The sequence below is a fragment of the Perca flavescens genome, chromosome 9 (assembly GCF_004354835.1).
Source record: "Perca flavescens isolate YP-PL-M2 chromosome 9, PFLA_1.0, whole genome shotgun sequence".
Lineage (NCBI taxonomy): Eukaryota > Metazoa > Chordata > Actinopteri > Perciformes > Percidae > Perca > Perca flavescens.
The window spans coordinates 33,645,360-33,659,703 of record NC_041339.1 but is presented as its reverse complement, the minus strand read 5'-3'; the positions used below and the strand labels follow the sequence as shown (position 1 = coordinate 33,659,703).

The window sequence follows — 14,344 nt, the reverse complement described above, 5'->3', positions numbered from 1 at the left end:
TCGTTAAAGCTCCATGTAAGAATGCAAACTGACCGCTTCATCCAGCTCTGTGGTGGGAGAACTGGGAACCTCGTCCACATAGTTTGCAGGAAACCACAGCTGTTTCTTCCCTCCGTAGTCACCTCGCCACCTAAAGACAAACACACAGGTCCATGACCAGCTGCTCATGGGTTACGCTCTAGTAGACCGTAGACCTCAACAGTGACCGCGCACTTTTTTAACAGCTCTGGTTCCGGAAGTGGTTTTATTTTCTTTTTTTCGTCCAACTTCTCTATTGACGTTTCATTAAATGTTTTATAAAAATAATTTAAAGTCTAGAACCAAGCCAACCAGCTCCTAGATGAATCTTGACCATAAAACATTTGATTTGGCCCAAGATAACATTTTGAAAAAGGCAAAGGTACAAGATCCTCATAGACTTCAATGGTAGCAGCTCGCTTTAGCCGTTCGCGGGTGCGGTGAACATTTCAATGGTAACAGTACAGAGTTCCACCAATCAGAGATGTCGCAGTTACGCTTAGGATTGTGGGTAGTGTTGTACTTCTCCAAAAGATTGCAAATAAAACATGTTCTTAAAACAAAGTTGATTTCATGACGTTTAGCTTCTACGGGAGCAGAAACTTTTGTTTCACATCCTCGGAGCTCGTGGTCAGTCTACCTCAGATGGTTTAGACCAGGGTTTCTGCAGGATTACCAGGTCAAATTTAAGACTTTTTAAAACCTTTTCAAGACCTTTATGAATGAAATCATAACATTAAAGTACAACGAAATGCAGAGTCAAAGTACTTGCAAAGTAAATAAATGTATTCAAATTGAATTAAAAGCGACACCGAGTTATAATATTATGTTCATATACAGAAGAAAGAACTACAACGACAGAATAAAAAAAGAAAAAAAAAAGTATTTCAATGAGCATTAGAGGCAGCGTTGCATGGACGTAGGAAAATGTAAGACCTGGTTAAAATGATTTAAGACCTAGACCACAATTCTTTTTAAGACGTTTTAAGGCCTAAAATTTAGATTTTTCAATGTTAAGACTTTTTAACTCTTGTGTTGTCTTCCCGTCGACCATTCAACTTTTTTTTTTTTTTGAGCCAAAATTTTAAATTAAAACTTCTTTTTTTCGAACACTTTTTGCGATGTTTTTGTTTTATTTTTTTGTCTACGTTTGTGGTCACTTTTTCCGCGTGTATGTCACTTTTTTTCGACTTAAAAAATGATTTCGTTCATTGTTTTTCTTCCTGCATTTTTAAAGCTTTTTCTGACATTTTGGTCACTTTTTCAACTTTCTTTTGTCATTTCTTTTCTAAATGCTCTAAAATTTAATAAAACACCCAAATTCAATGAAAGTACTGAACTGATTTATTTTACTTGTGAAGAACGGAACCATTCACGTCATTTTCTTTTGACAATTAGGTTGAAAGAAACCCACATTTTTTGAAAATGGGTCAAATTTGACCCGATGACAACAGGAGGGTTAAGACCCCGCAGAAACCCTGGTTTGGACAGATGATAATCAAAATCCTTATGGAGAAAATGAATGGGATATTCACTTCCGGAACCACCCTGTTGAGCTCTATATATGTTAATCAGACGCACAGGAAGTCACACGGAGATTCACTCACCAGCCGCCCTCCTGCTTATCCACGTTGAGGATGAGCGCCTGTTTGGGGAAACAGAGCTCGTCTTCCCTCTGAGCTCGATAGTCGTACAGAGCTTTGACCGTACACTGAAACACACAGCAGCAAGGGATTAGGGCTGCACCATATGAGGAAAATATGCGATATGCGGTAACGTTCTTGAATATTATGTTAACGGGATAACTTGCGATAAATAAACAGAAATTAAAGTGTCCTCGGTTCTGCATTTCTGCAGCTTTGAGTATTCTGCTGAAGTACAACGAAGTGCTCGTTGAATTTAAAACATCATCTTTTGTTGAACAAATTGAACATTGAATTGAATATAAAAGGCAGCACTAAAAAAAAAACAATGACAGGTACATTTTAAAATGCTGTTTTCTATTAGATATTTTCATTCAGATGACACAAAAAAAAATCTCGGAGCGTCTTTCGTGATGTGTTTATTGCGCCAGTTGATATTGCGATGACGATAAAAAAACCTGTATATTGTGCAGCCCTACAAGGGATACACCATCAGTCTGTCGGCCACAGTGAACATTTAGATACAACCACTAAGGGGCGCCAAAGTCAAAAAGACTTAAATCCAATATTTCTGCTTTTACAGTTCACAGTTGAATGCAAATATGAACTAACTTGTACTTGTACTGCTATGGGTTGTGTACCTCTTTCTGCTGATGATTATCAAGAAAAGTATATCCATAGAGGCTTTACAGGTATTCAAATCTGCTAATCATTTCCTAAATGATATGATGATTGAATAATAATAATAATAATAATAATAATAATAATAATAACAACAAGAACAAAACACACAGATTGAACTGAAGGTGTGCAGTACAAACAGTCTCACTTACCCGAGCAGAGGGCATCTTATTGGCCTCCACGTAGAAGTGAGGCGTGCGGACCTCATACAGCGCCCCGTAGTCAAGCTCCTGACAAACAAACAACAAATAATGGTTCCTCCTGGAGAGTGATGCTGCTGTCGGATTTGATCTGATTTGAATTCTGAATTAATGGAGGAAGTGTTTACGACGGCAATCCTCAACAGTAGCGGTTCTAGAACGTTTCAAATATACCGAGTGTTATCCCACCAACCCTCCTTACAGTAGGTTTGGTTCTACAAAAGACTAACGATACATGTATCAATACACACAAGAATACTTGTAGGAGCCACATATTGTATGTTGTTTATGGTCTCATTTATATTATTTATTGATTATTCTAAGAATTCTAAGTAATGAGAACAAAACTGTCGGTACGTCCACATGTTATAAGCCTTCCGTGATCGCGCACGAGCGCCCTAAACTCAGATTTCAAGTCAAGTTAGACTTTAATATCGTACAAAAATGAATGGAAACCATTGCCTGCTTTGTGAAACAGACAGCAGTAATGTAAACTTGTAACATGTGATTGGTGAGCTGTGTGTGTGTGTGTGTGTGTGTGTGTGTGTGTCTCACCGTGGTACCCATGCGGTCCAGAGTGTCCTCGTTGATGGGGTAGCGGAGCCTCATCTTGCGGTACAGAGGTTGCTTCTCGTAGTAGCTGACGAGATCGACGAGACTTTCAAACTCCGCCGAGCTGCCCAACATGAAGAGACGGCCCTCCTGCTGGATACGACAGTGTTTGATCTTCCCCTCCGCCCTGCAGACGGATGATGGACACAGGAAGAAAATTAGCCACAAAAACAAAGAGACATAATGGAGTTTTTGGTGTTTCTTAAAGAGCCCCTGTTAAGCTTTTTGGGATTTCCCCTATATTTAAGTGTGTTATATGAATGTTTGTGTATGCAATAGATGTGTAAAGTAAAAAAAAAAAAAAATTTCGCTGCAAATAAGGAATGAAAAAATGCTGTCCGTCGGAGAGACCACAGACAGCATTTTTTCATTCCTGTTTGACTGCAGATGAAAATTAGCCTGTATGGCTAAATCTGGCACATTTGCTTTGGACCTTGTACTCATGTTGATTAATGTGCGTTGTCCCTTTTAATTAAAGAACTCAAATAAAAAAAAAAAACTTAATTAGTGATGTCACTGATTGAGAAAGCCAGCCCAGTTATGTGCTGCTCATAGGTGCTGTCAGAGCAAGCACAGCCCGCCCAGGGGCTTGTTTGAATTTGGTTGACCAATCACAACAGAGTGCAACAGCTAACCAATCAGAGAAGACTGGTTCAGAGAGAGCGTTTCAGGTGGAGATATGAAAGGGATAATGTATTGTAAACCTGTTCTAGTAGACCCCACGAGTACAAACATGATACTGAAAAGGAGTACAATAGGGACTCTTTAAATGAACTGATGAGTTTATGTTGTCGTTGGTTGTTTTCTACCTGAAGGAGATGGCGTAGGAGTTGTGTTCGCTGCGTTTTCGCACCAAGAAAGCTCCGTCTCGGGGGACGCGCATCAGCATGTGTTCAGCCTGAACACGGGACAGACTGGAGTGGTACCACCTGGAGAACACAAAGCTATTCTATTCAGTCATGGATGAACCGTTTTCCCCTTTACTTTCACACAAATCCAAAGCGAGAGCCTTACTCACTCTCGGCTCTCGTGGGCGTTGGGCTGAGGCACGGGGCTGCCCAGCCTCATCTCAAACTCGTTGCAGCGCAGCGGCGTGTCTCGGTAGTGGCAGATGAGGCGGTAGAGGCTGTCGAACAGCAGGTTGTCGGTCAGGTAGAAGCGCGTGGAGCCGGACTCCTGGCGTGAATGGATCCTGCAGTGCTGGACTCGACCGGAGCGCCTGGAAGGAGGAGGAGGAGTTAGTACGTTGATTTCTAGTAATCTGTCTTAATAACAATAAAAGAAAAGATACAACTTTACTGTCTGTTCACACAGAAAGTTTTTCTTGCATCGGTCTGCCCTAACAATCAACAGATTAAGAACATTAAAAAACATCTGTATGATCACCCAACAAACATCTGACGCACCTTTCCCCTACACACACACCCACACCCAAAATCAAAACATGTAACATTTATTATCATGATTGCTTTCCCCCAATGATACACACATCACATGTTCGTGTGGAGTGGTAGTATGGTTTTATAATATTATAAAAATAATAATCTGGCAGGCTGGACACCTAATTCAAACTTTCAATACTTCTATTATAATTCAATTCAATTTTATTTATAGTATCAAATCATAACAAAAGTTATCTCGAGACACTTTACAGATAGAGTAGGTCTAGACCACACTCTATTATCTATTATAATGCCATACAAAAGGAAAAAGTAGCTTTACAAATAAATTATCTCTAACTCCCTTATTGGTTCCAAAGCTTTCAGTCACACCTTGTGGCCTTCCTCACCCTTTGACTTGAGGGGCCACAAGATGTGACGGGAATGTTAATTAAACTGCTGAGATTTTTTGTTCCTAATAATATTTAGTTATTGATTCATTGTTAACATAATTTGCCAGACAAGGAGCAGATGTACTGGATGACTTGTGGTGCATTTGATCCCTTTTTATTTTGAAATCTACAATCTTGGGAAATATTTGATTTTTAAAGATTATTTTTTGGTCTGTAATGGATAGGACAGCAGCCGACAGGATAGGGTGAGAAAAGAGGGGGAAGACATGTAGCAAAGGGCCGCAGGTTGGAATCCAATCCGGGCCACTGCGGTAAGGACTGAGCCTTAGTACATGGGGCCATGCCCAACCAGGTGAGCTACCAGGGCGCCCCAAATATTAGATTTTTAAGTGTCTTCCTAATAGAATTAAATAATCTTTCCAATGCAATAAATGAAAAAAAGGAAATATTTCCAATTCAGATTTTGTGACAAATTATCAATCATTTCATTTCATTTTATCCTTATTTTTTCTATTTATTTCATGTTCGATTCACTTCAGATGAACTAAATTTGAACAAATGCTGAAATGTTTTCTCCCAACTCTCCCCAATAACTTTATAAATGTGTTTCTATATTCCCTTTAACTTTGCTTAAATTCTAAATTTTAAATCTATTTTCTCTTCTCTACTGAAAGACTTGTACTTGTAGGAGCCGTCCCGTTAAGTGTTACCAACCAGAACGAGAGGGTGTAGTCCCCGACAAACGTCTCACTCTCCCGGACCAGGAAGGTGCCGTCTTTGGCCCCGCCCTCGCAGTACTCCTGCAGGAGCTTCTCGGCCACCTGTCGGCCGTCGCGGCCTCCGCCCAGCTTCCCGTGGAACCAGCGCTCCACGCAGTGCTGCTCGTTGTTGTTACACTCCTGACCAAGAACAGGAAAGAAGGAGTGAGCATCATCTGTACCCGACTAATACTTTCTTTTCAGATTAGATTAGATTGATTTTATTGATCCCAAATTGGGAAATGTCAGTGCTCCAGCAGCAAATATAAGACACACAGCACACATACAAAAGAAATATTAAATAGGATAGAATACAAGAAGAACTAGTCCAAAAATATACACATTGATTATTGCGTTTTTCTTTTTCTTCTTTAACGAAAACAAAAGTTGAGTAATACACTTCTAGAGACAATATATAATGGGACATTTCTAAAAACTAATAGTTTTTTTTTGTTTTTGTTTAAAAGTAGTTTTTTTAGGGGCATTTTAGGCCTTTATTCAATAGGACAGCTGAAGACATGAAAGGGGGGAGAGTGAGAGGGAATGACATACAGCAAAGGGCCGCAGGTCGGAGTCAAACCCACGGCCGCTGCGTCGAGGAGTAAACCTCTATATATGGACACGCGCTCTACCTACCCAGGGGCCCAAAACTAATTGTTTTCTAAGAAGAATGCACATCACATTTCAGTCAGTCAGTCTGAAATTTATTTAATTTGTAAAGGAGAACATAACATGGATTTTCTGCATTTTCTGCATTCAATCTGTTTTGCTAGAAACAGATAAGATGTAGTCGCCGTCAGAGGTACCGTAAAAACTGAAAATATCTAGGTGAATCATTGGTAAAAAATTTATTAAATACAAATATCAATTCCGGGGAAAAGAATCAATTGAAAAAATTGTAAAAGAAATGTAAAAAATAATACATTTGATTTCTGATTTTTCCCCCCACCCCTATTACTTAGTATTTATAAAGATGTAAGTAAACCTATGTTTGTGCAAGTTGCTCTATAGTGCAGAATTGTGATGTACAGTATATGAGTCTTATCTAACACTAAGCACAGTTTTATTGCATGTGGTAGGAATGATTTCTTGTAGCGGTCAATGCAAAGCTGTCGGAGCCATTTGGAGAAACTGCTCCACTGTTGGACCAGTGTGTGTGTGTGTGTGTGTGTGTGTGTGTGTGTGTGTGTGTGTGTGTCCTCATTTATTTATAATCACCTCTTTTCCTTCCTCGTCCTCCTCTTCTTCAGCTGTCTGGTAGTGAGATGTCTCCTCCGAGTAGTAAATCTTATTACTGGTCAGGACAAAATAGTGTGGAGTCCACGTCTGTGAATCAGAAACACATGTCAGTAACACACACACACTACACAGAGTGTATATTTCATGTATAAGAACTCACGCACGTGGTCGATGGGGTCTTCCAGGTAAAGGATGCCGTTCTTCAGAGAGTTGCTGATGTCGTTTTCAGAGTAGCTGGCTGAAGTCACCTCTTCATAGAGCGTGCCTTCCACCAGTTTCTTGTGCTGTGACACAGTGAAGAAACGTTTCAAGACACACTGTTCAATGTGGGAGTGTGTTACTGCACCGTGTCGGAACTTCTGACCGACTTTCTGTCACGCAACATTTTTTTAATGGAGGTCAGACATCATGCTCGAGGGGGCGTCCTCTAGCTCACCCAGTAAAGTGTGCCCAGCCGTCCAATCACACTGGAGGAGGGGTGGGACAAATAACACAAAGACCAACCGTCATGTACAAGTGAATACTGCTGGAACGTATATATCTTTCCCATCTATCTGCGTGCTTCAGCCTTCCCTTCATTCAGAACACGGACTCTAACCCTAACGGTGCTGACCCATAAGCCCCAAAGCGCGAGTGTTTTCAGAAGAGCGCCTGGCTTTTTCAGCTGGGACAAAATGCTTTGGTTGCACGATAGTCACATTGCAGGACATTGCAATGGTAACGCATATAATAATTTTTTGCTGCTTGATAGAAAAGTAAACTTTCACCGATCTCCTTTTACATGATTGTTACCGGCCGACCCTTCCCCTTTAAGACGGGTTTGTTGTTATGGGAAGTGAGGCTCTCCTGTGTGTAGAAAAGTACCGTGGCAGCTGGTGCTGACACAGTGATGCACATGCTTTTCCATGGGTAGTGAAGCTACAGTAGTCCGTGTTTTATGTTGGTTGCAAGGACAAAATAAATCACCTGATTAATGCAACGTTATCACGACGTCTCCCGGACATTTTTGACCGCAGAAAGCTGCTACCAGCCAGGCTAAAGCTAATATAGTTAGCCTAAAGAAACAAGGGGTCTGTCCCAACTAACATTACAGTTTGGAGCCACGATGTTGGAAACAAAACACTAAACTCTTGCCACCAACCCATCTTGTAAAAAAATTTCTTTTTTCATGTAGCAATATATATCGCATGAAAAACAATATCGCAATGTCAGTTTTTTCCCAATATCGTGCAGGCCTGCAGGCAAACTTGTGAAATTAAAACCAGCGACTGTCCGACCAATGAGAATTTGGTCGTACAAGAGCAAATCAACCAACCAATCGACCAACTGACCCGGAGACCCCAGCCATACCTGAAACCTCCTCTCAAAATCCCTTTCTGTAGCTCTGTGAGAGTCTGTTGCCTATTCTGTATGTGTGTTCAGTTTCACACTGGTGACTTTGAAAGATGCTGTGTCTGATATGGTTGGCTAGGTAGGTGTGTGATTGTCCGTGTACCTTGATGAGGATCTTCCTGCGGAGCTGGTAGGGCGAGGGAAGCTCCTCGGCGTTGTTATCGACGGGCTTGGTGAGCAGCAGATCTCCAAACACCTTCTTAAAGTGCGTGGCCATGTTCCTCTGCTGGACCACGCTGCAGTGGTCCTCGATGGACAAGATCACAGGATACCTGCACAGGCACAACAACAAAAAATTTGGAAATTGTATGTATTGTAATTTTTTTTTCGACGACTTTAAACCTACAATATTTTTTATTTTACTTTTTTATCAATGATTCACCTAAATATTTTTGGTTTATACGGTAAAGGTAAGGTTTCCAGCTAAACTGAGCAAAACCAGAAAATGCAGAAAAATCCATCTTATGTTCTTCTTTACAAATGAAATAAATGGCACACACTGACTTAGAAAACAATTAGTTTTTTGAAATGTCTCGTAATATATTGTCTCCAGAAGTGTATACTTATAATTTTTGTTTTTGTTAAAGAAGGAAAAGAAAATCGCAATACTCAATTCTATCTGATTGCAGTACTTCAATCACTTCAATCACAATCAATAAAAATCGAAATCCAATCGGCACCCATGTATCATGGAAGAATCAAATCGGGACAAAAGCATATCGCCCCAGCCCTAATGAATACCAATACATTGTTTGCTTTGATAAAGTTGGGACAGCACTGGCATTGTCATATATCGAGTTAACATATCTCAACACGATGAAAACCAGCTCCAAACTTACTCCGATGTGACGAAGGCGTGCTCTTTGATGGTGTGCAGCACATCCAGGAATTTGATCTTGGAGGTTAACGTGTGGCCGTGGTAGATGATCGGCAGGTCGTCAGGTCCGTCCCAGCAGTCCACTGAGATCACAAAAACACACACATTTAGTTACAAACCTCGACTGAATGTTCAGTCTGTGTGACCCTGACAGAAAAGACCAGACCAGAAATCTGAGCACCAAATAAGACAACAAAAGTATCTAAGGGAGTGTTGCAGACATTTGATTAAATGAGCAGATAAATATCCTCAGCTTTACAGTAACAGTGGGCCATATGGAGAAAGTCATATTTCACGATTTTTTTCACCAAATACAGTACCAGTCAGAAGTTTGGACACACTTCCTATTGAAGTGAATGGTTAAATGTCAGAAACTAAGCAGGCAACATGAATACTAGGGGAGCCTACGCTTGTATCATGTGGAGGCGCCGACAGTGTTGTTGTCATTACTAAGAATTCCTCATGGGGGAGACAGAAACTACGCACTATAGTTTTAACACAACGGGCCCTATCTTGCATCTGGCGGAGCGCAAAGCCAGACACAAGTGTCTTTGCTAGTTTAAGACCGACGCAGTTGTCAATTTCCAATCCAGCGCCCGCTTCGTTTAAATAGCAAACGCACCTGCGCCTATCTTTGCGCCCATGGGCGGGCGGGTGTGTTCAGGTAAATTCTTGGCGTATCGCTATCTTGAGGCAGCGGGAAGTGATTGCGCCACTGACCAACAAAAACCTGGTCTAAAGTCAATAGCATAGCATTTCATTGTTATATTAACAGCGAATTAGTAAAATGCTCCTAGGCTGGCGCACGCTATGCTTGTTACACACACAGGGAAGCGCAGCAGCACACAAACATGCAAAAAATTTAAATATGACGGTGCAAATCCGCCATCATAATAGCAATGTGCCAAGGTCCAAACGCGCCTGGCTTTTAAAGGGAATGGGAGATGACACTCTGATTGGTATATTGCATGTTATGCCCAAAACACACCATTGATTTAATGAAGACACTAAATACAACCCTTTTAAACAATGCGCAATATCTAGCCTCATAACTCGATGTCGATATAGTATTGATGTATTGCCCGGCCCCTAGGCCCAGTGGATTTCTGATTAAAGCCAACACTTTCTTGTGAGTTAGAATCAAATGTTGGAGACTCTTACGTTCAATGCAGCGGCAGCCCATCCGGAGGCAGCGGGCGTAGGCTTCTAGAGATGATTCACTGGAAAACTGGTCACCTGTCAGATAGCTGGGAGAACAACAACATGTAAACAAGTTCAGAAGAAGAGTGGTGCTTTAATAATGTCATTCGAGGAGATTTGCGGTCTCACTGAGAGTTAGATGTTCCGTTTGATTTTCAGTTTTTTGCATTCAAACTAATGTTAGTTTGCAATATTGATTAATACAGAACGTCAGTTATTTCCTCTTTAATCATTTGAGTCAAAAAAATGCTTGACACCAACGACTGAATCAACTGGTGTTGAATTTTCTTATTGTTCAGTCAATTGTTTCAGCATTTCACTCAATATAAACGTGACGTGTTTGGTTTAAAGACCAAACAGGGGAAACGGGTAGTCATTTTCAAAAGAAAAAAAACTTGATAAACTAAAAAAAGCTGTTATTTACACATTTTATTTTGCAGTTAGCATTAATTCTTCGTCATTATATCGTGGGAGAAGTGTTAGCTGGGCATTTGTTCTGAGTTGAGAAAGTATACAAAGCTGCTACGTACAGCTAACTGCTAATCAAACCGTGCGTCATTTCTATTTCTTGACATGTTAAACACACATACGCAACATGTGATTAAGACAGATTTGGAGATGTTGGGGGGCATCACTTAGTCTTCCAGTTTCTGTGCTACATTAGGCTAGGCTAGGCTGAGCTATATGTTAATATTGGACACACAGAAGAAATTGATCCTATCATATGACTCTTAAAGCCCAGTTCAGAGCAAAAATTCGCGACGAGGTGAAACCGCTTTCAGCGGTCTGAACCGGCCCGTCTCAGCTCGACTTAAACCAGCTGATGGTCTAGCTGCGACTCAGTCGTTCAAGTCGCATAGGCTGGTTTTAGAACGTAAGGGACGTCACCCGTTTCAACAGCCAATAGCGAATTCATTTTGTAAAGTCGGCTACAAACTATAGAAAATAAAAATGTAGAATGTAACCTAACCCTAACCCTAACCCGTATGGTCGAGCGAGCTAGAGAATGACTAAAAAGAGGGAGCGCCCAGGACAAAGCTGTGAATCAGGTTCATCACTAGAAATGTGACTTTAGCAAGCAGCTCACTATCACTGACGTTTATCCACATTCATATTTAGACGCAACAAATTACATATTTAGACGCAACAAATTACATATTTAGCCACAAAAAGCCTGGAAGTCTGAAGTTAGAACGGAAGTACAAAAGTCGTTCCATTGGGGATGATACACTGTCTCGTCGCATTGGTGTGAACTGGCAGGTTTTAGAACGCTGCGGACTGGTGTGTTTCAACTCGTCTCGTCGCAAATCTTTGTTTTGAACTGGGCTTAAAGGTGCTCTAAGTGATGTGATGCGTTTTTTAGGCTACAACATTTTTTTGGCACATACAGCAAACATCTCCTCATTATCCGCTAGCATTGTGGAAGTAGCCTACGTGCCAACGCTGCTGCAGTGATGGCTCAACCAACTCCTTCTTGTCGGTTATTGGCTGGAAGACTGTTTGTTATGGTTTGTGGGGCAGGTTGGCACAGTTTGTTTTTGTTGCTGTTTGTGGAGCCTGGGCTGTCTACAGAGACTGTGTTTTTTTACAGTGTGTTCAGGGGCCAGGCAGCTATTAGATAGTGAGGAGATGTTTTTTACAGTGTGTTCAGGGGCCAGGCAGCTATTAGATAGTGAGGAGATGTTTTTTACAGTGTGTTCAGGGGACAGGCAGCTAGCGGATAGTGAGGAGATGTTTGCTGTATGTGACAAAAAATGTAGCCTAAAAAACTCTTCATATCACTTAAGAGCACCTTTAATAAGACAGAAAATAAGCAGGATTTCCAAAATGTGGAGTGTTTAAAGCACCATTATTTCCCTAAAGCTCCTTTATATACAATAACAAGATCTTCTTATACAGTATATGGGGACTCCTGAGACAAAGATATGATTTGAGACACAAACATTGAGACCTACGTGTTGTGTGAAGAGGAGATCCAGTACTGAGACAGAGGCCTTTTCATGTCCTCAGCAACAACAGCTGAGAGCCGAGGGTCAGACACAGAGTTCTCTTTAGAGAACAGGAACGTAAGGAACTAGAAACACAAAGAAACACGATCAGACCGTGAGGCCGGAAAGAAAAATCTGCACAGTTTATTCCAGCTGTGTCTTTGTTTCACCTCATCCAGTTGCAGCATGGGCTCAGGCTGCGGCCCCCCCCTCATGTACCCGGTGAGGAACTCTCTGACACGACTCAGATCCGACGCCCACGACTCCTGAGACGAGCCGGAGAAAGAAGTGAGCACAGAGCAGTTTTTTTAAGAGAGCATTTTTCTGTGTGTGCACAAGGCAATATGCTGGCACGCAAATTCCACATAGTGCACAGATGATGTTAAAACTGCTTTTTAGATCCTACTGTACTCCCCTCTATATAAATATCTCAAAAACCAAGGAACTTTTCATGGATTTTAGACGCTATAAACCTGCAGCCAGGGAGTCCTTTATTCACAATGAAAAGGTTGAAATGGTCACCTCACATAAATATTTAGGTACCATTTTTGATGACCACCTTGAATTCAGTGTTAATACTGAGGATATTTTAAAAGAAGGGGCAACAGATAATTTGCTTACTCAGGAAACTGAACTCGTTTTCTGTCAGGCCAGTCATTCTCTGTCAATTTTAATTAATCTTTTATCGAAAGCCTTATGAATTATTATTTTATCTGCTGGTTTCACAGTGTGACAGTGAAAGACAGAAACAGCCTGAACGGTATAGTCAAAACCTGCTCGAAAATTATTGGTGTGAAACAAAGAGATTTAAATTAACTTTGTAATCAACAAATCTCGCATAAAGCAACGAGCATTTTGTCTTCTATAGATCACCTACTCCAGAGTGAATTTTCTCTGTTGCAAGTTGTTGTTATATTTGACCTGCTTTTTTAAACTAATCGCCAATCCAACTCTTTTATGCTTTCTGCAATTCAACTTTTAAATGAATAAAATCAATTGATTATTATTTATCTACTCTCTAGGGTGTAGGCCTGTTTTCGCGGATGACACAACCATCATCGTGCTTATCTCAGGGGGGAAATGAGTCTGCGTATAGGGACGAGGTACAGAGGCTGTCGAACTGCTAACTTTACACTGAACACCACTAAAACAAAGGAGATGGACTGGAACTTCCGGAAGAAGCGTGACACAGAACAGTCCCCCCTTCCCATTAATATAGAATATGTGGAGAGGGTGCAGACTTTTAAATTCCTTAAATATCTCTCATGACCTGTCCTGGTCATCAAACACAGCAATGACACTAAAAAGAGCACAGCAGAGACTTCACTTCCTCAGAGTGCTCAGAAGGAACAACGTCGAGAGGAAGCTGCTGGTGGCGTTCTACCGCGGGACCACTGAGAGCGTTCTAACACACTGTATCTCGGTGTGGTATGCAGGCTGCACTGCAGCAGACAAGAGGGCTCTGCGAAGGGTCATCAAGACTGCAGGAAAGATCACCGGCTGCTCCCTGCCTCCCTTGGAAGAACTTGCCACTTCACGCTAAATCAATGCAGCAAAAACCATCGTTAAAGATATCTCACACCCTGGTCATCCACTCTGAACTGTTACCATCGGGCAGACGCTACACAGACGCTACAGAGCTGCCAAAAGTCGGACCACCAGAAAAGACCCACAGCCATCAGCACACTCAATAAACAAAAGATCAAGTAATCACTGCCATACTGCAAACCACTAAGCACTTGCTGCACTTTAAATACTTTCATATTTATTTATTTTACTTCATATTTTTTGGGCTTTTTATGGCCTTTAATCGACAGTATGGCTTGAAGAAGACAGCCAGGGGAGAGAGAGGAGGGACGACATGCAGCAAAGGGCCGCTGCCAAGGACTCAGCCTACATGGGGCGCACGCTGTACTGGGTGAGCTAGAGGTCGCCCCACAATAA

The 14,344-nt window shown here is 41.3% G+C and overlaps 1 protein-coding gene and 1 long non-coding RNA gene across 3 annotated transcripts in view; one reads left to right on the top strand and one right to left on the bottom strand.

The window, feature by feature from the left end:
• LOC114561436 (1-phosphatidylinositol 4,5-bisphosphate phosphodiesterase gamma-1) overlaps positions 1 to 14,344 on the bottom strand; it is a 56,629-nt gene that overhangs the window by 9,115 nt on the left and 33,170 nt on the right. Inside the window, exons 9-22 of one of the 2 annotated variants that reach the window (XM_028587458.1) lie at positions 12,571 to 12,666; positions 12,368 to 12,486; positions 10,374 to 10,459; positions 9,175 to 9,295; positions 8,439 to 8,607; positions 7,108 to 7,227; positions 6,923 to 7,030; positions 5,661 to 5,845; positions 4,173 to 4,373; positions 3,964 to 4,098; positions 3,098 to 3,281; positions 2,495 to 2,572; positions 1,626 to 1,729; positions 34 to 130 (exon numbers count right to left, since the gene is read on the bottom strand). In XM_028587458.1, coding sequence (XP_028443259.1) covers positions 34 to 130; positions 1,626 to 1,729; positions 2,495 to 2,572; positions 3,098 to 3,281; positions 3,964 to 4,098; positions 4,173 to 4,373; positions 5,661 to 5,845; positions 6,923 to 7,030; positions 7,108 to 7,227; positions 8,439 to 8,607; positions 9,175 to 9,295; positions 10,374 to 10,459; positions 12,368 to 12,486; positions 12,571 to 12,666 — 1,803 coding nt within the window. The remainder of the gene's footprint in view (positions 1 to 33; positions 131 to 1,625; positions 1,730 to 2,494; positions 2,573 to 3,097; positions 3,282 to 3,963; positions 4,099 to 4,172; positions 4,374 to 5,660; positions 5,846 to 6,922; positions 7,031 to 7,107; positions 7,228 to 8,438; positions 8,608 to 9,174; positions 9,296 to 10,373; positions 10,460 to 12,367; positions 12,487 to 12,570; positions 12,667 to 14,344) is intronic. The other variant, XM_028587459.1, reaches the window with a different exon arrangement.
• Positions 12,222 to 14,068, top strand: LOC114561440 (uncharacterized). The gene is made up of 3 exons (XR_003693359.1): positions 12,222 to 12,478; positions 12,580 to 12,688; positions 13,423 to 14,068. It is a non-coding gene; the product is annotated as an uncharacterized LOC114561440 (long non-coding RNA).